This window comes from Balaenoptera ricei, chromosome 2 (genome assembly GCF_028023285.1).
Source record: "Balaenoptera ricei isolate mBalRic1 chromosome 2, mBalRic1.hap2, whole genome shotgun sequence".
Lineage (NCBI taxonomy): Eukaryota > Metazoa > Chordata > Mammalia > Artiodactyla > Balaenopteridae > Balaenoptera > Balaenoptera ricei.
The window spans coordinates 8716458-8740818 of NC_082640.1; the positions used below are offsets into that span (position 1 = coordinate 8716458).

The 24361-nt window shown below is 45.6% G+C and overlaps 1 protein-coding gene across 5 annotated transcripts in view; it reads left to right on the plus strand.

Annotated features, from left to right (window-relative positions):
- BEND7 (BEN domain containing 7) overlaps nucleotides 1-24361 on the plus strand; it is a 76814-nt gene that overhangs the window by 5733 nt on the left and 46720 nt on the right. For all 5 annotated transcript variants that reach the window (XM_059910545.1, XM_059910554.1, XM_059910563.1 and 2 more), the window contains 2 exons: nucleotides 17661-17960; nucleotides 20698-20820. In XM_059910545.1, the coding sequence (XP_059766528.1) occupies nucleotides 17661-17960; nucleotides 20698-20820 (423 nt within the window). The remainder of the gene's footprint in view (nucleotides 1-17660; nucleotides 17961-20697; nucleotides 20821-24361) is intronic.

The window sequence follows — 24361 nt, forward strand, 5'->3', positions numbered from 1 at the left end:
GAGTACTTGCTCTGTGCCCAGCGTCAAGTCGCGTACTTGACGTGAAGGATCTCATTTACTCCTCAGAGCAAATCTGTGAGGGTTATCACCATCCCTGTTTTTGTAGATGAGACTCAGAGGTGTCAGGTGGGCTGCCACAGGTCTCCCAAGGGACAAGCGCCATAGCCGGGACCCCACGCAGGTCCACCTGAGCTGGAAACACCCCATAGCACAAACAGCGCGTGTGCGTGATAAATCACAAATGTGAACCTTCCGGGCAATGCGCAAAAGCAGAGCTGGAAGGGAAGGATCACATTCAGGGTCGGGTAGAAAGCTCTGGAAGGGGGAGATCTTGAACTAGGGGAGGATTTGGGTCGGCAGAGGGGAGCTGGAGAAGGTTCCAGGTGGGAGGGGTGATGTGAGTCTCGGCAGAGGGCCGAGCATCACCGTCATCGGACTTTAAGTGCCAGGTGCACTTCGTAGTTTGGCCGGCGCTGGTGCATCTGTCATCCCATGACTTTTACAGTGGACCCGTGCGGTAGGCTGGGCGGTGTTGTTATTCCCATTCCCCAGAGGAAGAAACTGAAGCTCAGAGTTGAGTGACTTGCTCATAAGCAGCAGAACCTGGAGTAAACCCAGGTCTCCTGTCCAAAGATCCTTTGCCTCCGCCTGGTTGAGCCGGGCAAATCCCAAGGATCATCGGAGAGACCTCAGCTGGCAGCAAGGCACTTTTAGGAAGTATTTTAATGAGACAATGAACTTACTATTCATAACTATAATACAAACATTTCATAAAATCTCTTTTTATATTTGGATTTTGTTCTAGATTTACTATTACAATAGATAAATATGAAACATGTCTATTTTTCAGGTGTCTGGTCCATTTATTCATTCAGATATTTATTGCACTCCAATTATGTGTCAGGCCCTGGTCTAGTTGTTCTTTTTAACATTCAGTCTGTGACACAACTTTCAGGAGATGAAGCTCAGGGTGCAGTAGCCAAGCCAAGTGAGCAGGGTCTAGATCTCCGATATTTTGAATCTCTTTTCAATGGCTTTCTTGATGACAGCGGCCTCTACCAGGGTCCCCAGAGTCTCGAAATTCTCTTCGGGTTAGAAATGCAGCCAACAAGAGTAGGTGTCATTCATCGAGTTTGCTGTGTGTCAGGTACCATGCTAAGAACTTTGTTTTTTGTTCTTTGGTTTTTTTTGGCCGCACCGCACGGCTTGCGGGATCTTAGTTCCCTGGTCAGGGATTGAACCCGGGGCCACGGCGGCAGTGAAAGCACCGAGTCCTGACCACTGGAGCTCCCCGGGAGTCCCCATGCTAAGAACTTTGTTATCCCATTATTTGTCCCATAAAAGATATTATTATTTCCACTTCACAGACGAGGAATTTGAGGATTTCACAAAGTAACTCAGTGACAGAACCAGGATACAAACCAGGGTCTGTCTGTCTCCAAAACCGTGCCCTTAACCACGGGAAAGGCTCGTTCAAATGAACTCCTGGCTGGGACCCCAATATGTACAGAAGTGGAAGAAGAGTGGGGCAGCCAGGAGCAGGCAGAAGAAGCCCAGAGCACCGTGTCCCATGTCCCACCCTCCTCTGCCGGCCTCTGCAGAACTGTCAGGGTGCCCTCATCACTGTGTAAAAGCCTCTTGTCCAGATGGTTTCCGAGAATTCCTGCGGCACTGAAAGTATATCTGGTTCTACTGTGGGTCCAAAAATGGCTTCAAAAACAAGAGCAAGCAAAGTCAAATTTGAGAGCCTCTTGAGACCTAAACACTGATGGCTTCTTTCAGTATAAGTGCACATAAGTAGATGTGCTTCTGTAGCTGTGGGTGCAGACTTAGTTGTCCTTGGAGAGCACTTACTTTACTGCCTGAAGTTCTGGAGCTTTTGCTGCTAGGCCTGTCTCATACTTCCATTAATCACTGAGTTAATATCATAACCACACCATGAGGTAGGTGTTATGTCCCTTAGACAAATGGGAAGCTGAGCTCAGAGATGACAGTGACTTGCCCGAGGTCACACAGGAATTAGTAGCTGGCCCCGCTTTAAATCGGGTGCTTTGACATCTAGTTCTGTCCTCTTTTCCTTAAGCCAGAGCGGCCTGTCCTCCCCGTCCCGTTCTGCCCACACGAGCTGATCTTAGTATGTAATTCATTATTCTCTCTCCGGCTCAGAGGCTTAACTGCCTTCTCATGGATTCTAGGGCCAAGGTGAAATCCCTTAACTGAGTCCTGAGTATCCACAGTCTGCCCCTAATCTGCATCACCATCTTCGACTTTGATGTGACTTACCTCCCTGGAACCCAATTGCCCGCCCCCAGCAAAGTAGGACCTCCAGGAGAGAAAGGGGGCCCCACCACAGGTAGAAGGAAAGGGGGCGGCCAAAGGCTTGGGCGCGGGGAAGCCCGGGACCCATTTAGGAAGAAAGGAACTAAGGTTTGTTTAACATCCACCAAGGTCGGAAAACCCCAGCTTGAATCTCAGGTTAACAGTTCAGCACACCTTGGACAAGACTCTTGAGGGTTTCCTTTATCTTCCATAATGAAATACTGGTGGTGGTCCTGGGTTTCCTTTATCTTCCGTAGTGCAATACTGGTGGTGGTCCTGAGTCCCTCATCAGATGCCCCGACAGCGTGCAGGACGTCCTATACGGTGAAACACTTTTTCAAAGTAGAAAATGCTGTACTCTTATTTTTATCCCCTTCTCCCTTCTCCTCTGACTTAGAGGTTATGCTTTCTTCTTGGCCACCTCAGCACTAAATAGGAACACTGCTCTCCTATGGCACTTACCATGGACTGCCTAGTAGTTCCTCATTTTTGTACGTGCCTTTGCTGTGCTCCAGGTCACCCCAAACACTTCCCACGTTGAACTGTGGTCGTTTTTGCCCCATCTCTCCTCATGTACATTGGAGGATCACAGAGCAAGTGGCACCTGGATTCTGTCTTGAATCCTTTAGACCGCTTAGCACAGCATTTTGTTTGATCACTGTCGGTACCCAAATTATCGGTACTCAAATCTGCGTTATCTCATTGCATGAGTATACTGCATACGGTTGCGTAGGACTCTGAAGATTTGCTTTAAAATATACTACCGTCTTGAGACTTTAGAGACAGTTCGTGAGCCAAAGATATGCCTCATTTAACCGAAGAAGCTTTGGTCATGTACTAAACTAGCGTAGAAATTGGGGGTTTCTGATGTTGATGGGTGAGAGACAACTCGAAATATAATTTTTTTTTCAAATCTAGAAAACACCAAAAAGGAGAGGAGCTCGCATATGAAAGCAGCATCATGTTGCAAACCCAAACTGAAAAATAACATATGTTCTGCTGGCTCCGTACTCCGCTGTGATCTTGGCACACCTTCATAAGGGGGCTGAAGACTGTCTTGTCCTGTTTGTAAGCCCGTGTTTAGAACTGATTGTCTGGTTCTCGGGCTCCACCTGCAGCAAGTTTTCCTACCTGGATTTAAGAAAATCCATGCAGTAAGCAGCAGCAGACCTTGGTGAATGGCCCGTTTGGGAACCCTGCCCCGACCCCATCGCACAACTGCACACGCCTGTCTTTCTGTTTCTCATAAGAGCTCGGTGTGGTTCAGCAACCGCCGTATAAGTGAAACGTGTGATGGGTTGTGAGAGTTGGCTTTTCTAGTAACGATCACGACCGTATCACTAACACAAAGAAATCTTCATGAGGGACAGAATCTAAGAAGATGTCTTAACAATTTAGCCTCCCTGGTTCCCATGGGAATATGGATGTTTCCTTTTGGAGGAAAAGAGCACGGCCGTCCATAAGGTGAAAGAAAGACTCCGGAACAGTGTGTTTTGCATCTCAAAGTTGAAAATAGATCTAGGACGTTTATGCAACAAGTCTGTTATTCTTGAAAGTAATAGATTATTGGAGAGGACACTACCTGGGAAGGAATGTTAGCGCAGTAGCAGGATGCACGCCGGGACCTATGGTGACTGAGGCAGGGGACACATGGAGGGCCCCTGGAGAATCGCCCCCTTGCCTGAACCTCTGGTTGTCTGTGGCTTTCAGATTAGGACCCAGATGACAGATAAGACGCTGCATGAACTGCCACCTGCCTGCCTCAAGCTTATTCCTGACACTGCCCTTCCCACCAAACCACTTCCCATTCCTGCAGCGGCCTCACTTCCCCTCTTTACCTCTTCGCCTCGGTGGCTGCACGGACCACCCCCTCTGCTGGCAACCCCGCACCTGCACCATGCTCCCTCCGCTTTGCTTGGCTCTCTCATCCCTAAAGCCTCCAAGCTGACCTCCTCCAGGCAGTCTTCTCTGATTTCCCCCTCCCCTCTCCTTCCACAGTATCTCTACCAAAGCGAAGGCACTACCAGTTTACTTCTGTCTCGCCCCCCAGGGTTGGAAGCTCCCTCATGGTCATCTCTGTGTCCCCACCGCCCAGCGCCACGCTGGTCATATCACAAACATCCAAGGATGCTTGGCGAATGTGCCAGGAGCCCGATTTCAAATTAAAAATAAAGCAGCGAGATCAGCCATCTTGAAGCTTTATCATTCACCTCTTTTACCTCCCAGCTCCCGTCCTGGCTGCACGAGGTGAAAATCTACACGTCCTCCTCAGTAGCTACCTGGACCTCACATGGCAGGAGTAACATACACCAACACTGACAATGAAACAGTTACTTTTCATTACACATTTTTTTCCCTTTCTTACGAGGTTAACAGCAGGCCCCCCTTTTATTTATTTCTTTATTTTTGGCCGAGCCACACGACTTGCGGGATCTTAGTTCCCGGACCAGGGATCGAACCTGCGCCCCCTGCAGTGGAAGCGAGGAGTCTTAACCACTGGACCGCCAGGGAAGTCCCCAGGCCCCCTTTTAAAGTTTAACTTGGGAATAGGACGCCCTTGTGTGTATCCCTGCCCCCGCCCCCAGGGCCTCGCAGGCTTAAGCTGCACGGTGTGAAGGTGCCCCTGGAATGTTGCAATACCGTGGGCTTGGCATCTGCTCTGCTGGTCCCTGCCTACAACCACCTCTACTAACTGCCTTGCCCGTGAGATCCTCTGTTGACCGCTTGAGTCTCAGCTTGAATTCCTGCAGGGCAAGACTTTGAGCTTCCTGTGTTCCCAGCGCACAATACCTGGCACCAAGTAGACTCTCGATCGCTCATTTTGGATAAATGAATGAGGACCATGTTAAGACATGTTAAAATGTAGTTTGCCGCCAGTTATCAGCTGATCCGAGTGGGACAGTTTGTTGAACCGAGACGGTTTTCTTGGGCAGGACTGTCCTGTGCGTGGAAGGAGGTCTAGATCTCACCCTCTGAATGTTGGCAGTATAAATACACATGAAGGTCGGGAGCGTCCCACCCAGTCATTGCGATGATCAGAACTGCCCCCAGCACACGTGAGCCAGAGCGTGGTCCTTAGCAGGCCAGGGCTGTGGGGTCCTTTAGCTTTGAGTGGAGAAAAACTAGTGCATTGCCATAGACTGCATGCCCTTCCCTCGCCGTTCCCTCTCAGATGCCCGTATGAAGGGGGACAACAGATGACAGAGGCTGTGATGGACCAATTCAGCTGCATCACCATCCCGAGAAGAGAGAGATCAAAGGGCACGTTCCGTTCAAGGTCAGGTTACTGTGCCTCCTTTCCGCACAAAGGACAGCTTATTGCCTGCATATTTGATCATATATTTTAAAACCATTAAGAAGTTTAGACAGATTTTCTTTCGAGATTCCAGACAATCAGTATCCTTGTAAATAAGAATCCATAAAATTGTCTTCTTAGTATTGCATTTTTTTCCCAGCATGTACAAATATATACTGTGTTATTTGAATTCTAAGGGTTTTACAGTGTTGTTTTTTTTTTTTAACTTGGAATCAAATTTTATATCTGAAAGGTTAATGGAGAAAACTAATTATGCTATCTGGTAACCAAATGTGTGATGAGACGTTTGTCTCTGTAATTAACAGCAAGGAACTTTTATAGTTTCATAAAATTGAATGCTACATAGAGTATTCCGTGAGCATTTGTTCGGACGAGGTGTCCAAAACAGAGATGTTTATGGATGATATAAAGTTGAACTGAAATGTAATGCAGGTGTCTGTTGTGCATCTCACAGAATTTCTCATTGTTGAAATGGAAGCCAGAAGATTAATAACTTGACTTTGTCATGATAAAATAAGTAATGTGTTCTTGGAACAGTGGTATGGCACATAAGTTACTCAGTAATTCCAAGAATTTATTCTGTTCCAGGAATAATATCCTGAACGATTTATTTTTACAGAAAAAGTTGATGCAACATAATAGCCTACGAAGTTGCTTGTATGGCTAAAAGAATTATATCTCAAACGTGACTTCACACCCACACATAAAGTGTAAGGAGCCCCACAGAAACGCAAGGTTAAGGCACACCTTGAAAGGAAGAAGTCAGGAGGTGCAAAAGTAAAGGTTCTTCTGTGAACATTAACTCATTCTCCTCGCACATATATCATTTTTTCAATTACTAGCAAGGCTTTAACGGGTACCTTAATAAGCATCGTGTGGAATATGGCGGCGCAGCGTTTGCTGCAGGAGTGGGAGCTCTAGCCGTCCCTGTGAACTGCTTAACTCCGCCCTGAAAGAGGGAGCAGTGCAGCCACGAGGGGCCCAGACCTAATCCGTCTTCCTCTGGCTCCCTTTGGTCATTTTGGGTCACTCAGTCTTATCCTTTGTGAAATGGGGGAAACGGTGCCCTGTCTGTCGTCTTCGATAAACTAGGAAGGCGCTGAGGATGAGACGCGTTCCCTTGGGAGAGCTTTCATAAAAGACACGATTGACTCTAGGCACCAAGTGGCCTCATCTTGCAAACCCCACGCCCCACGGAAACCGGGGGAACTTCCGTCACAGATGCCACAGGTGTTGGTTTACGCCTTGTACATCAGTAGTGTTTGGGGTTTTTTTTTTTCCCCAGCTTTCCTCAACAGTAGCGTCCCAGCATAGCTGCTAGAATTCACCCATTCCTGTATCCATTGGTAGGTCTTTATTGAGCAGCCCCTGGTGCCAGGCTAGGAGATTTGACAGCCCACTAGGGTGTGACGGGAACACAGAACCAGGGGACCTCCCCTGGGGAGTTAAGGGATGTGACCCTTGAGAAGAGGACATTGAAGCAGAGAAAGACCTGAAGAGTAAGTATGGGGGCGGGGCCGAGGCTGTGAGCCGGCCAGGAAACGACAGGCCCCAAGAGCCGAAGACCTTGACCTTCCTTAGAGCGGATGCGGGGGCCCTCTGGCCATCCAGGACAGTCGCCAGTGGCATTCAGATTTAACTGTCCTGAAGTGAGGCCTGGGCACTGGTATTTTGTCACAGTTGTCCAGGTGATTCTACTGTGTGTCAGACCCCAGAGCCGCCATCTAGAACAAGGGGAGACGTGGCAGGATCCAAGGCTGGAGGAGCCCCCAGCACAAGCGCTGGCCTCCATCCCCAGGTGGCCGGCATCCCACCGAGGCAGGCCACGTGATGCGGTTTGCATTTCTGAAAGGTCACCCTGGCTTCAGGATGGACGTGGCTGGGCGGGGAGCAGCGCTGAAGGCTTTTGGCTGTAGCCCCATCAGGTGGTAATGGGAGGCGCGTGGAAGGACTGAAGAGCAATCTAGAAGTTATAATAAGCAGGACTCAGTGATTAATTGGCTGTGAGAGGGGAGGGATGGGAAATGAGGCCCAGGTTTCTGGCTTGGACAGCGGGTTGGTGCTATTTATTAAGGCTCGGGGATAGTCATCATAAAATACATTTTTGGATGTGATTTTAAGGTTGCTCTTGAAATGTGCAAGTGGAGCCGTCCAGTGGGCAATTGGATATGTGGGCCTGGAGCCCCGAAGTGGGATCGGGCCCCCCACAGACAGATGGTCGCTGGAACCAGAGAGAGGCTGGGGGATCCAGGAAGTGTGCGGAGAGGGCCCAGGGAAACTTGGCATTTAAGGCAGTGACCGTGACCTGTAAGTGCGTGGTGAAGTCAATTTAGCAGATTGTCACCAACAGGAACAAGAAGAAGAAGAGAAATAGAAAATATCAGTGTCTTGCATGCAGGAAGGATAAATTCGTGAAACTTTGGTTTTCTTGCTGTGAATCACAATCAAAAAAGATTGGAAGCCTCTGATTTAAGCTGTGGTTGCCTCACCCCTGGAGATTTCCCCTTGGCCTCACTCAGGGAAGGCGACCACTGCCAACCTCCAGGTGCCTTTAGGCCCAAAGTCATCAGAGTTTCTTGAGATTCTTGGAAGAGAAAGGTGCTGTGAATGTGATCCGTTTTCATCATCATTAACATTATTTACATTGAAGATGAAACTGTACGACAGCATGTGTATTTAAGTTGGAATATTTAAAAAAATGTAAATGTCTGAAGAAATATAATACCGCCAGTCCTTAATCTTGTTCATCCTTAACTGACCCACGGTGTAAATACGTATATTAACATCTCAGTCAGGAGGGGGGATGTGTACTTCTGTACTAGCGTTCTTTTTGAGTTTTCTGTACAGTAGAGCAGAGGGTCAAGACTTCAGATTATATTGAAAAGGATTGTCTCTTTCCAGACAGTAAATTATGAACATTGTCTCTCATATTGAATGAAGGCAAGATTTTGGTTATGCTACTCTAGGAAAATGGAAGCAGCCCTTGATCTACAATCTTGTTATATTTTTCCTGTGTGTATTGTCAGCCTTTGAAGACTTTTGCTTTACGTTTCACAGAACCATGAACACAAAAAAATTCTTATTCTGCTTTTTCCAAGCTAAAATATTTGGCTTTTGTAGAACCAACAGGACTCACATGAACCATGTTTTGAATTTATCGGACACGCCTGAGCCTTCTTCTTTTAGTTTGAAACAGTACAACTAAGTTGGACTCCATAAAGATAGTTTGGTCCAAAGGTTTCATTGTCTCCACCGTGTGTATTAAGATAAGTAGGGGGTTAAGGTGCTGACTAGTTGAAACAGCGCCCAGCGCAGGTCACAACAGCTTCCTGGATGCCACGCGGAGGGACTGTTTTGTGGATGGAGCCCTTCCTGCCATTCAGCTAGTTAGTTTCCCGAGCGTCTTAATAGAGCAGTGAGGCTCATGGACCTCGGAGTGTGGTGGGTCTCTAATGTCTAAACTCAGTCTCTGTTTTCTCCTGGGTGAGATGTGTTCATAACATCCGAACCTCTTAGCTTGTGATCAGGATTAAGTGCAGGCGGCGTGCTCGCCAGAGGGCCTGGTACACAGTAAGCGCTCCATGAGTGGTAACTTGAACACTTTTCCCCCTAAGTACGTCCAAATTCCTTTAAAAAATACATGACTTGTAATGAACTTCAAAAGAAAGTCATCTTAGGCCTATACCCCAGGGGTTGCAAAATATGCCCCACCCAGGCCCCTCCTTCCTTGACTTTCTTTTGCTGCCGTCTCTAGCCACCTACTTCTCCTTCCTGCCCAGCTTCATCTTTCCTGGGTGACTTAGAGAAGATTTTTTATGTCCAAAGCTGCCTCTACCAGTTGCCTTATACCCAGCTTCACATTACCACAGGGGGAAGATTGTACATAATTCTTCCAGATTATTTTTTTCTTACAAAAAAGTAATACATATTCATTCCAAAACCACTTTGAAAGTTTTAACGTATGAAGTTGAAAACAAAGTATAAAGTAAAAAGTCCTGTCCCAGTCACACTCTCCAGCAATAACCACTGTTTTTTTTTTTTGGTTGCACCAGGTCTTAGTTGCAGCAGTAGGCGGGCTCCTTAGTTGCGGCTCCAGGGCTCCTTTAGTTGCGGCTCGCCAGCTCCTTAGTTGCGGCACGTGGGCTTCTTAGTTGTGGCATGTGAACTCTTAGTTGCGGCATGCATGTGGGATTTAGTTCCCTGACCAGGGATCAAACCCTGCATTGGGAGCGCAGAGTATTATCCACTACGCCACCAGGGAAGTCCCGATAACCACTGTTAACAATAGTGTGTGTGTAAAAAATACATGTGTGTGTGTGTTACAAAAAGGAAAATTGAATCATCCTGTATAACGTTTTGTATAACCAAATCTCCATCTGTTCCACACAGGTTGAGTGTCTAGTTTGAGCCAAGTAGTTAGGCCCCGATTATCCAGTGCTGAAGGAAGTAATCGTGGTCTCAGACATCATGGAGTTTCTAGTTTATCCTTCACTTACTTCCAAATGACTATAAAAGGTCCATTTCATTCTTTACAGACATGTAAAGATATACTGTAATCTCCTTGTACTGATATGCCATAATTCACTTATCTAATGCTCACTGATCGATGTCTGGGTGGTTCCCAGTGTCTCCCTAGCAAAATGATGCTACCGTGAATGTCCTCGTACTTGTGTCATGGGTACTTGTCGGAACGTTTCTGTGGGATAAATGCCTGTGAATGGAATTGCCGAATTCCCTCCAAAAAGATCCCCCAACAACAGCCTAGAGAGGGGACCGTAACCCTACGCCTTCACCCAAAATGGGCTTCATGAATCTATAGTCTTTGCCAAGTTAATAGATAATTTCACATTATTTAATTTTCATTACATTAGTAATTAGGGACATTAAGAGATTTGAACTATTTATTTCTCGTGTGAATTGCATGTTCACGTCCTGTGCCCATTTTCCATTGTTAGTACGTGTCTTTTTCTTCATTGACTTATAAGACCTCTCCCGTGTATTTGGGATTTTAACTCTTTGGCTTGATTATTCCTGAACATTACTTGAAGTGGTGGCTTCTGACCTACCCACTTAATGTGGCTGGAATTGCAGTCCATGTCTGATGAAGGAACGTTCTATTGGGAGGCCATGTTGTATTTATCGTAAAATCAAAGTTTTCCATGTTATAAGAACACTTGGGGGAGAGGAAAGTAGATAAACTCTCTGAACTGGTTGGGTAGTTCTAGTGGTATCATAGCACTCTCTTCTTCTCATAGAAGTTTATTCTCCTCTGTAGATGTTCTTTGAGGGACACGTTTGAGAAGCAGTGTGACAGCCCATTTTGATTCATTTCCTGGCATTTCTGTGCTCCCCTGGCCCTTCTTACCCGTCTCAAGCCCTTCTTGCCCTTTCTGCTTTGAAGGCCCGTTTTCCAGCCTGGACCCACGGCATTCTGTCTTGGGACCTGTCCTGGCGTCAGCTCCTCAGCCTTGATTAAAAAGAGCTCCGGCCTCCCGCCCTGGCTGTGGGTGGGCCTTGCTGGGTGCGCCTGCCCACGTGTTAGGAGAGAGGCCCTGGGTCCTTAGAATCATTGTGCATCCATTTGGGTCCCATGCTAGGCTGTAAACGCCTGCAGGGGAGAGACCGTATCTTGTATTTCTTTTCTTTTTCTTTCTTTGCTCCCACAGTATCTCATATTTAGTAGTAGTACAGTAAATGTTTATTGAATGGATGAATGAAACTGGTATTATCTAAACAGATTTGAAAGGAACTTCACTGTCCTTTCAGTGAAAACGCCATGTACGTGTTGAGCTGCTTAATTATTTTCCACCTAAAACTTCAGCTGAACGGGAAGGTCCTCCAGCACGTGGCAGCACGCATGCGGGTTAACGCCTCGTGTTCAAAGCTTTTCTCAGTGGCATTGAGACTCCGTTGTGTCCTTGAATGGACTCCAAGGGCTGTTTCAGGACTGCGGGTTCTGGCACGTTCTCTTTGGTAGAGCTCGGCTCCTTTTTATTTTGGGGGGTTCCACTTGAGATCGCTGGGGAGGGAAGGGCTCGCTTGGTAACCGCCGCTCTGTGCTGTAGGGCTCTTCAGACCGCTCTTGCCGAGTCAGAGCCCCAGGCTTGCGTGTCCCTGGTAAACATGGCTGTGGTCCCCGGGGACGGCCAGTTGTGACCCTGATAGCATCTGCAGGCCAACACGGGTTTGGAGTGGGGATGCCAACCCCGGGTCTTCTCAGAGCGCAGAGTGTGCCCCAGATGCCTGGCTCTTTGGCTCACTTGTCAAGCCATGTGGTGAAGAGAGCCGGGGCCTGGGCCTGATGGACCCTGCCTCCTTTGTCCGGCTCTTCCTCTCACTGCTGTCGTTTGACAGGTTGTAGTTCAGCCTTTTCTGCAACAGGGCTCCTATGCCAACTTCTACTCGTGTTTGAGAGGAGTTATTTGCAGCGTTCAGTATAAATCCTGGTCATCTTAGTATTTCTCACTGGTAAACTCAGCTTGTTTCTATTTCACATATCATTACCTGGAAACTGCAAGGAGTTTTAAAGCTTTTTTTTTTTTTTTTTAAACGTATATTCACAGTGACACGCAGCCATCACCACTGTTTCCAGAACTTCTTCAACATCCCAAACAGAAAGAGTTCTTGCTGTCACTCCTCTGCACATCTTCTCAGATGTCCCGCCTCTGTTTCTAGAACTGGCAGGGTCAGCTCTTTAGACCATAATGTTGCCCAGCCTCCTCCCTGGAAGCTACAATTTGAGTCTACTTTTTCCTCGTGGATAAAGAACAATGTCCGTAATAACTCGTAGTGTATTTGAAGATAATTAAGTCACTCAATAGCCATTTATCTCTCAGAGAAACGATCCAACTTCTTTAACCTTTCCATGTTCCTGTCCTCTTTTTTGTTGACTTTTGCACGATCTCCTCAAGTTTCTCAACAGGCTCTTTAAAAGAGCGCAGAACCTGGACCTGATGGGAGTTCTCTGGTGGCCTAGTGGTTAGGATTCCAGGCTTTCACCGCCATGGCCCGGATTCAATCCCTGGTCAGGGAACTGAGACCCCACAAGCCCCAAGGCCCCAAAAAACAAACAAACAAACAAACCCAAAACTGGACATGGTACCGTAGTAAGAGTCGGCCCATACTGGATGCAGTGGTGACTGTCCCGCCGTGCTTTAAGTGTCTGTCGGTCCTTTCGTAGAGGTGAGTTACCGAGGGGCACCCTGGGGATGGTCTTGACGGTGGGTCAGGGCACGTGAGGCGCTGGAGGTGGCGCGGTTCTGACCGCTGTGACTGCTGCCTGCCACGGGGACGGGGGTCCAGGAGGAACAGGTGGACTCCTTCCCCAGCTTGGACACACATCAGGTGATAGCTCTTTTAATGTTGAAATGAGGGTTTTGAGCTCTCTACGTTGTTAGATTAATAGGAAATCTGGTATCTCCGAATACGATGACCTTCCACCCCCTGAATTGTTGGTGAACCGCAGGGGCTGACTTAGTCCAGAAGGCCAGCTACCACTGGTAGTAATAGTAGCTACTGCTACTATGGGAATAGTTCAGGAGCATTGCTTCACCGTCAGCTTTGTGTACATTTCCAACTGCCTGCCGATTATCTAAGTTGCCTTTGTCAAAACTAGCCTCGTTGTATCGCCACTTCCCTGCACCCTTCTAATTCTCTGACTGGTATTAACATCCATCCGGTCCCCCAAACTAGAAACCTTGGAGTTACCTTTAATTGATTCTCCTTCACATCCCACCCCCATCCCCACATCCAGTGAATCACCAAGTCTCTCTGGTGAACCTTCTTAAATGTCTCTCTTTCCATCTTCTCTCTCCAGCCCCGTCCCCCAGTGCTGGTACAGACGGGCACGGTCACTCACATAGCCCTTAGCAACAACCCGCTGGCTGGTTTCCTCTGCTCACACCACTTTCACCATAGTTTTGCCAGATTTGTTTTTCTAAAGGAAAGGTCTGATTATTGACCATCCTTACGTTAAACGAGGTAATGAATTTTAAACTACCCAGAGCAATAAACCAGTTATCTCCAGCACAAAATTTTTCTTCCTTAACCTGGTACCTTACTGCGATGACCTCACTGTACATTTCCACTTCATCACCTGCCACTTCTCTTGATGAGCCTTAAACTCCCGGCACACAGACTGCTGTTCAGGAAGAAGGGTGGGAGGTGTTACAGCTGTGGCATCAACTCAGACAACAGTGAGCTTCTGCCTGGGGCCAGAAGAGTGATGTTTGGGGGGGGTCCACCGTCCCCAGCCCCGAGGGAATGGGAGGTGAATAATTTTCATGAGGGGCTGCAGGGAGGCAGGGTCCTCAGAGAAGAGCTGATTTTTATCTCTAGCAAGGAAACAGAGGCAGCTACAGATCGTGGGGGCAATCTGCTACCTGGAGTTCCGGGGGCACAGAGTTAAAAGAGGTGTAGGGCCAACAGAATGAGGAGAATCAGGACCATTTCTTAGAACAACAAACCAGTATAAAGGGATTTGGGTAGAAGATGTTGAGAGATTTGGAGGGGGAGTACCTTTCAATTTGAACAAGATGATTTTTGTATCTCTGGGGCGCAGGAGATGCTTGATAAGTGTTTATTGAATGATTTATTTCTGGTACTTTTTCAGTCCATCCTATTAATGTATTGTTTGTTTATAACCTTAGGATCACATTTAATTCTACTGGACTTCACTCTGCTTTTGATAGGACATTTCTTTCATTTACTTAAGAAAGGTATATGGAATGCCTACTGCATGTCAACACCAGTTAATTTTTAGGGCAAAGATATGGTGACTGTTCTTTGTGAAAAGAAGGCATATAGAAACGGACATACAATGTTTATGTACGTCATCTCACTCTATGTTTGGGCATTACCGTCTTTTTTTCTTTTATTACCCCAGACCATGAATAATCGTGTCCTGCGTAGTATATCTTTCTCTCCTTGCCAAGTTAAAGGAGATCCTGTATGGTGACTTGTGTGTTGCAAGACTCTGTTTGTATTATATAAATTCTTTACGTAAAGGAAAGTGATCTAGGAGAGTCTTGAGGTTTAGCAAAGGGTAGAATCCAGCCTACTATCTCTTGTAGACCTTGTGCAAAGGAGTCTAGTCAGTAAACGCTCAGAACATTTTCCATTTAAGGCTGTTTTACCTATAAGGCAGCCACATGGCATGGATCCATGTTAGTAAGATTTCTTACTGTTTTGTCTTTTCTAAAAAGATGCAGCCCCTTGCGGTTAAACATAAGTAAAGGCATAGTTAGGTTTGGAAAGGAATCAGGAAACTGCACAGCTTTCCTCAGGGAATCGTGCTTCTTTAGAGCTTCCTTTTCCTGACATTTATACCTGGAGAAGACATTGCCTTAAAACTGGAAAGACAAAGAGAGGTCAACTAGGGCTTCGAATCTCAATCTCTTAATACCTCCTGCCCTTTTTTGTTTTTTGGTTTTTGTTTTTGGAATCAGGGAACTCGGCTTCACTGTGACAGTCAGAATAAGCCCACTTTTTCTGAGAAGGACTTTTAGAGGCATTCGGTGCCCTGTGAACATCTTGGTAACGGAAAAACCTGCATCCCTCCTAGGCTTCCCTGTGTCCCCCTAGGTTATGCCCAGCAAGGTCTGCTTCAGAATTCATTTTACGTTTCAGGAAGCTGAAGTCAGAGAATGGCAGGTGGCTTGTCTTGCATCAAGTAGCAAGTCAGCACAGTTGGGAAGCGAGTCCAGGTCCGGGGAGCACCAGCGCCGGCCTGTCCCCTGACCCACACACCAGCCTCCGTGGTCTGAGCCTGTGCGGTGCCCCTGCTTGCCTGCGATCCGCACCCATTCCATCCCCGTGCATGCAGGCTGCTCAGCTTTTTCTGTCGTCCCCACTTTTAGTCTTCAAGTCTCCCCTCCGGCCCTCTGCTCCGTCCCTCCCAAATGTGCTTGTGCGAGGATACTCTCCCCCTCTCTGCAGAGCTCATCGCCAGCCAGCGTGTGATCCGGTTCCAGGAGCTCTTCCCCCAGGCGGTATGGTCAGGGCTGCTCCCGACTTCTCTGGCTAAAGGAAGGACAGTTCAGTTACCCGTTGTCCCCTGGGGACGCCCTGCGTGTGTCCTCTAAGAAGCTCCCCGCAGCCAGCCCGTTTCCAGCCTTCCCCGCGTCTCTCAGTCTCTCAACTTTCCTCTCCTTGACTTGGGCAATTGTTGCACTTTTCTACGTTCCGTCCCTTCAGATGTCCCGCAGTCAGATGTACTGTGAGCTCTCTTCTCAGGAAGTCAGCCAGCTCTGCTGCCCTCCTTCACAGACCCCTGTTTTCTTCCTCCTCGGTCCCAGGTCCTGGTCTGTTGTTGTGGTTGGTTTTTTGTTTTGATTTTAGAAGAAGTGTTTCTAAACGTCAGCCCACCGCCAGGATCCCCCTTGATGCTTGCGCCTTCTTTCCTCTACCGAGGAGCCTGGACCTCCACGTGAAAATACCAAGTATGCAGACTTCACACGGTAGTTTCAGTCTTGTAATTTTCAGAGCTACAACTTCTGGGGCTGTGAAACGAAGGTCATGACAAAGCAGATTTGCTCTTAGAAAGTTCCAGGATCCTCATGACTTCTTTCCCCGCCCAAGACAGCACTTTATCATAGAATTCAGTCCCCGGAGCAGAGGTGGAACCTTTGAAAAGAGCATATCCCTGTTGCTGTGATGCGTCAGGGTTCATGTGGAGCTGGCACTGACCCAGGAACCAGGCAGTGTGCCTGCCTTCATCTGGCTTGGCTGGTGCAGCTCTCCCAGGCAGCCAGGAGGGAGGGCAGTGGCAGCCACCAGCCGGTGCCAGCTAAGATCAGCGCGCCGCAGGTGGATGCACGTACAACGCCCTTGACCTAGAAGATCAAGAATAAAAACCCTGCAGGAAAGAAGCTGCTCCTCGCCGAAACTGTGCTGCTAATCCAGCCGGGAAGGGTTAGGTTTGGATGCTGAAACTAACACCAACCACACTGGCTTACAGATGTATCTTTCAGAATTCCTCTGGGACCTCTTCCAGACACGCCCTGTTCCCCAGACGTCTTGAGAAACGTGTAAATTTTGCTGACTCTGCATTACTTAAATTGTGCTCGGTCATTCATTCTCATAAAATCTGGAACATGATTTATTGTTTCTATGTTGTCATTGTCACAGGTGTTTGAAGTGAAAAGAGTTTTATTACAAATTAAAATATTTCTCCTCTCAAGCATATGCCCACACAGAGCAGAACTGTAAATTTGGAAATCTGTGTTATTTCTGTGTTTGCTCATGTTAGATGCTAGACAGTTAATATTTTTATTATTTTAAAAATTGAAGATACTTATTTGAAAACAGTATATAAAAGCTCCCTTGTATTCAGTAATGTATTCATATATTAATTAGCTAAATATCTAACTAGACAACACAAAATACCTACATTCATTGTGCAGTTAGTGCCACAGAGAAATCTGGCTAATATGATGCTGAGTGCATTAAAACATGATTGTATTAAATGTGCTAGATTTATCTGCAAGAGCTGTGTTTTTCCTAATAGATACTTTCTGTGGGCCTTTTCCTTTTCTTGTAGTTGAAATTGCAGGCATTTAGTAGAGTGACTGTATGAGTGTGTACACATACCCTGGCACTAGACTTTTATTTTAACACCCAGATTAGAGAAGAAAAAAAAAAAAAAAAAAAACTACTTCTCTTAATCTTTGTAAAGATACTGGCTGATGACAATTTAAGAAGATAGTATGTTTGAAATAGCTCCTAATAGATCTAGGCATCCTCTAATGTTATTATTTATAGAAAATATTTTATAGCTGTATAATTTGTTTCATGTTTAAGTAATATTTATTAAGTACCCTCAGTGCAATACAAATACCTTGGTTCAAAAAAGAAAAAAAAAATCCTCTGAGGAAAGAAGATGCTTAAAAGAGAGGCTTGCATCTGGAGTCAGTAATCATTCCCAATTCCAAAGAAGGAAGAAGGGGTGGCTTTTTTTTTTTTTTGGTGGTGGATTATTTTTTCTTTCGCTCATTTACAGTGATATCTCTGGCCCCATTTCCATTAGGAGATGAAAGCATGGAAATTAAAAAACAAATTACAGGAATGAGAAGATTACTGAATGACAGCGCTGGGAGGATCTACCAGCGTGTGGGCAAGGAGGGGGAGAAATTGAAAGAAGAACCCCAGGATTTGGATTCGATCTGGCCTCAGCGTTTGAACTCTGTGGAGGCCCCACCTAGCCTCCACCCGTCTTCCCGTGGTGCATGGAACGAGTTGCCACCCCAGAGTGGGCAGTTCTCAGGGCAGTATGGCACCCGCTCCAGAACCTTCCAGAGCCAGCCCCACTCCGCCGGGAGCTCCAATGGTATGGCCGTCTTCAGACGCTCACAAGGCTTTCGGGGCCGTTGCCCCAATGTGTTTTCTGTCTAACTATTCAGTATGTTCTTTGAGTTCAACATATTAAACCCTCCCTTAATCACCCACCCGCCTTAGCTGAGTTATTTTAAAAGACCGGGAAGACAGAAAGGAAAAAGTTGAAGAGCATCAAAAACCAGAATTGAGACGCAGGAAAAACTGGGGGTTCTCCATTAGAAGGGATAGTTTCTTGGTAGAGATTTTAGCCCTTTAAGAAGTTTAAAGCCATCATTTGCAGAGATAACGATACTATTGTCACAAAAGACTGAACAGTTAGGGCAGAAAGAGCTCCGCTCTGTCATTAAAAGAAGCTTCCTGGTCACGTGGTGTATTAATACATCCCCTTGCCTAGTCTCGTGCTTTCTTCATTATATCGGAAGAGTCAGTTAAAGGCAGGACTGATGACCAGGCCCCCAGGTGACAGCTTCACTTTAACCTCACATCCAAGCTACAGAACCTGGTGATCCATATTTTACAACCTGCTTCATTCAGGTTGAAAATTCTTCCTTTAAAGTAAAATTTCCTTAATTTAAATTCCTAATTTTTTTTTAGTAACTTTTATTGGAGTAGAGTTGATTTATACTGTTGTGTTAGTTTCAGGTGTACAGCAAAGCGAATCAGCTATACACATACATATGTCCCCTCTGTTTTAGTTTCTTTTCCCATATAGGTCACCACAGAGTATTGAGTAGAGTTCCCTGTGCTATACAGTAGGTTCTTATTAGTTATCTATTTTAAATTCCTAATTGTTAAGAAAAAAAATCAAATGGCAATTTTTTTTCAAAGCGTAAGGAAAAACTTGATCATTTCTCCATTCACGTTAATTTTCCCTCCAGTGACATGGGATGTTACTCGTTCTATAAATTATGTACAGATGTGCAGAACTGTAGTTTACACAAAGAGAACAAGAAGAAAGGAAGAATGCGTTTTCAGTTTCCTTGAAAAGTTAAGGATTTTTTTTTTTTCCCATACATCATCCCTCAAGAAAAAGAGAACGACTGTGATTTTCTTTTTCTTTTTAAACACAATTTGCAAGAACCAGTTCAGAGGTGTGAAGAGCCATCCTGAGCCACTGCTGATGAGACAGGGAGGGACCCCAGGAGATGTATGGGTGTCTTCTCTCTCTCTTAATTTTACATAAGCCAATATCAGCTTCACATGCTGGCATGCTTCCAGGTTAGAAGGAGATGGCTCTTTAAAGACTGCTCCATAAAAATAAAAAGGGCAGTTCTCTTTAAAATTAGAAAATGATTTATAACAAGCTGAAAAGGGTTGGTTTTGTCCTCTAAAAATGAGAAAGCTAGACTTGGGGTAGTGACTAGGAATATTCTACAAGGTCCTCCTAACTCCACTGCCATGCGAGAAATGATTAGAGAAATAAAATAGCCTTAGGTATGTAGGAAGTTAGTAAGCCCCACATCAATAAGTGTTGGGTGAGCAATGTTCTGTTTTCCAGGATGCAGCAAGGACAGGGGATTTACTTTGGAAAATATTAGTAATGGTAAAAGTTGCAAACCTGAATTCCCCCATATTCATTTAAAAATAGATCTTTTTGTGTTGATTGCTTGCATGTTTTCGATAGGAATGCATTTGGTGTCTCATTGGAATTATCTGCAGTTTTAAAGTTGTAACATCTCAATTTGCTACAACTTTGAATGTAAGTAATTATGCTGCTCCAAACATTAAGTATATCCACAAATAATGCATACTGCAGGATGTAAATTCCACTTACTGTATAGTAAAAGATATCACTGGACCACAACCTTAGAACTTCCCCCTTCCACCTGTGAAAAAACCGGAGTGACAGCAGTCTCTTATCCTGATCCACTTAAAGGTAGCAGGGTTGGATACTGAGACTGGGAGAACTGCGTTGAAAGCATGTTTCTCCAAATGTCCCGTTTTATTACAGGGGTAGTAGGAAGATATTTGTTTACATGTAAGGGAAACAGAATAGGATAGTTTTATGAAGGAACAGATACTAAATTTAAACAGTGGAAAAGAGACTAAAGTGAAATTAAAGAAATGGGAATGGAAAAAAGATGTAGAAGGATCTCCTTTATGAAGCTGGAGAAAATCCAACACACCAGCACCCTCTAAACCCTCAAGTTCAAAGGGATTCTCCCAGACCCTTCTGCCCCAGCTTTCTCCATCCCAGACATACCGCACCCAGAGTGAAAGTTTAATGTGTTGACCGTTCTTAATTTTTTGAATAACATGATTAATGATAAAACTATTTTTTAAACAGACACATTTAATTCTTAATATGAACCCTCAGGATATATCCAGCTACCAGGTTGTTTTTTCTTTTTTCTTTTGGTAACACCGTTCTCAGAGCTAGTTTTGTGTGCAATAGCATGAGTGTGTCTCTAGTGAATTTTTCTGTAATTGTTACCTGAGATGAACTGGGGTGACAGTGAATTGTGTGTGTCTGTTCACGCAGGCTCTGCCACCCCGAGACACAGCACACACCTGACAATAGAGAAGCCTGGATAATTAGATGAAGGCAGACCCCAAAATTTAGGTTGTCCAAATTACTGGGTACATCTTCCTCAGGCACGATTTCCTAGTTAACTGCACAGGCTTCACAAGCCTGTCACGGTACCTTCCTTTTTTTTTTTTTTTTTTTTTTTGGCTCTTTATAATCTTGCTGTTGCTTGGCGTCCGTCATTCTTTTCTTTCGTGCTCAGGAGAACTTCCAGTGGTGAATTCGTCAGTTGGATCAAACTGCTGTACTTGTAACTGCCAGTCAACGTTGCAGGCCATTCTCCAAGAACTCAAGACCATGCGGAAATTGATGCAGATTCAGGCAGGTACGAGGATCAGGCCTTGGATGGAGGCCTCGGGTTTTGAATGCATATGTGACATCTCTAGTCAGGATGTTCATGGTGCTTTGATTACTCTCTGCTTCCCTCCTTGCTATCTTTTTTTGGTTTGTTTTTTTAGTTTTTTTAAAAAAAATTTTTACTGGAGTATAGTTGATGACACACTTCTTCAATTAGCCATTTTCTCCACTTTTTCTACAACCCATCTTCCCATTAGCAACTCTAACAAATGCTTTATGGCTGGTACATGTGCTCCGGATACTTCACCCCGACTCCCCACACTTCACAAATGTCAGCTAATTAAACTTTGAAACAATTATACCCGAAAGTGGGCAGAGCGCTCCGGCTCATTTTCCTAATGTGAATCAACAAGGAGGTTCACGTCAGGGAAGGAGGCGAGAAGGCTCATCTTCCCTCCCGAGGGGCTCGGTTTGGGGGCTGCGTGCATCTCACACACTCCCACTCCTGCACAAGTTCCCACACGCACGCACACACCCGCCCCCCCCCCCCACGGGGCTCCGCGTGACAGGTGGGGAGCCGCGCATTTTTGTGCACACGAAGGAGCCCTTAGGAAGCGTGGGCTCCGCTGGTGAAGATTCCAGAGCATCAGCTGACAAGGAACGTTGGCCCTCGGGCCCTGCTTGTGGCTTTTCTCCTTAACATGCAGGTCAGAGAAGCTCAGAGACACCTCCTGTTTTGTCTTTTTATTTACGCGACGCTGTTTTTGTTCTCGCCCCTGCTGGACAAGTTGAAGAACAGAAGAGCAGTGAACCTGCAGTTTGGGGTCAGAGTCCCCGTGTCTCCCGTCCTAGCCTGTTTAACTTCTCTGAGCCTCAGATTTCTCGTCTGTAACTGGAGTATTAATATCTAACTCACAGGGTTGTTGTGAAAATGGAATGAGGTAGTAAATGGAAGTGAACTCTGCAAAGCGCAATCCGAGCCTCAGCTATTTCGTTAGCGTTGTTACAAAGCCCGGGAGCATTTCATAGAGGTCTAGAAGTCCAGGCCCTTACTATAGTGGATGTGTTTTCTAGTCTCCACAATAAGGGGAGAGAAAAAGGACATTTTTGTGACAGGTACGGAAAGTAACAAATCATTTTATTAAGCGCCCCCACCCCACCTCGTCAGGGAAAGCTGCTCCTTGAGCAGGAAAATAGCACCGTCTTTTATGACTATCACCCCTACCCCCCTTTTCTCTGTAAAGGTATTCAGAAAGGTCACTGTTCAGAAATCGTACTTGGTGCTGTTTAGTGAATTCTAGTACAATTTTAATATTCAGTGATGTGGTTTGATGTAAAAAGCTTCAGACTAAAACATATCAGTCACCCAAGATCACGTGAAAGTAAAATGGGCAAAAGGCTTTCTGAGAAGCGACATCTAATTTTATGCGCTGGATTTGGTCTTATCCCAAGGAAAAAAAAAGTAAGCATTTTGGTCAGGCCAGTAAGCATTTAACTTACCTTGTTCCACCAGGATAATCTGTGTTCTTATTAACCTGGTAAAGGTTAACATCTGCTAAATAAGGAGCTCAGAAAGAAAGGTTACTTCATTCGGTACAGATTCTTTCCTCAGTGGAAGAATTTGTTAGCACTTAAGAAAATGTGCGTATGAAATTGTAATGATTTATTTTGTTACTTAAGCTCCTTACTCCTGAAATGGCAGACTACAAATTGCAACCATTTAAATCCTTGACTGAAGCCTTTTTAGGATCTATTAAGTAAATGCCTCTATGTCACCCTGTTTTCTTTTCTGAACCGTTGCAGATTAGGGTGGTGAACGACTCCAAAGCTGTAGGAGAACCCAAAGGATAAACTGAATAAATTACTCTCCTTTTCTTAAACTTAAGAATTTGTGTTGAGTGCGTAGATTTACTTTTAACGTTTATTGCCTATAAAACGTAGATTTAAATTCTATTTAGAAAGTTTCACCTTTACTTCAGGGAGAAAGCCAGGACTAAGATCAAGCGGTAAGATCTGGATACAAAAGACTACAGCTTGCTCTGTCCAGACTTGCGGAAGGAGGAGAAAAACTTAGACAGTACCTGTGTTCTTTAAACTTAAATCATTTTGTTTTTAATTTTGGAAAGTGAGGCTGGAGTCCTAGACCGTAGATAATTGCTTCGGTCGTCCATCTGACTTTCGGGATGGAGACCCAGCCGCCTCGGGTGAAAATTTGGACCAAACAGAGAAAAGTTCCTGTCCGCCTTGCATATGAGGATCACTTGAGAAGCTTTAAAAAAATCCTGATGCCCAGGCATCACCCCTGGAAATTCCAATTCAGATTAATCTGGGGCGAGGCTGAGGTACTGGCTTTTTTTTTTTTTTTTTTTTTTAAAGCTCCAGGGTGATTCTGATGTGTAGCTGAGGTCGAGAACCGGTGAGCTAGACTAATTACTGCATGGGCGGTTAAAAAACTTCTCTGCTCATTTTGCAGTGCAAGTAGTTTGTTTGTAATACTTATTTATAAATTTCTGTCCAACCTAGAGATGCAGATATCAAGTTCAGAGTACAAATATTCTTTATTTGCAACCTGATAGGAAATGATCCATGTTACGTGCATGTAAAGATCTTTAGATTTTCATTTGGCTTATTTTTAGACGTGTACTTCTGTAAAACAAAAAACAAAAGCAGCTATGTCCTGTGGTTGTATTTATCAAACCATATTAACACATGAAGATTTAAGTAATAATGCCATATTTTCCTACTAAACTTTGCATCAGAGTATTTTTATTTATTTATTTATTTATGTATTTATTTATGTATTTGGCTGCGTTGGGTCTTCGTTGCTGCGCGTGAGCCTTCTCTAGTTGCGGCGAGCGGGGGCTACTCTTTGTTGCGGTGCATGTGCTTCTCATTGCGGTGGCTTCTCTTGTTGCGGAGCACGGGCTCTAGGCGCGCGGGCTTCAGTAGTTGCAGCACGCAGGCCCTGGAGCTCGAGGGCTTCAGTAGTTGCAGTGCACGGGCTTCAGTAGTTGTGGCTCGCGGGCTCTAGAGCGCAGGCTCAGTAGTTGTAGCTCATGGGCTTAGTTGCTCCGTGGCATGGGGGATCTTCCCGGACCAGGGCTCGAACCTGTGTCCCCTGCATTGGCAGGCGGATTCTTAACCACTGCGCCACCAGGGAAGTCCCCAGAGTATTTTTAAATGGTTAATAAACGTTACTTCTCGAAGGGCACCTATGAGAACTGTAATTAGCATCCTTGGTTCCCTTAAGTACATAGGCAGCATCAGCACCCAGTTCTTGATGGGTGCTTTTCGTCTTTGGAACTCAAACTGTTTCTGGGTCTTACTGATTTGCTCTCCTTGTACAGAATTATAGCCTTCCTCTTTTTCAGCTACATGAAACTGAGGCACAGAGAAGCAGCCTGGTTGGAACCCAGGAGAGTAGTGTGTGGAGATAGTTGATGTGTGGAACAGCATTGGTTTGTGAGACCGGAGTAACTGGACCTGAAATTGACCGGCAGGCCTGGCCCACATGCTTACTGGTCATTCCTGAATGACACTTTTGATCAGCTTTGCCCCAGTGACCGTCC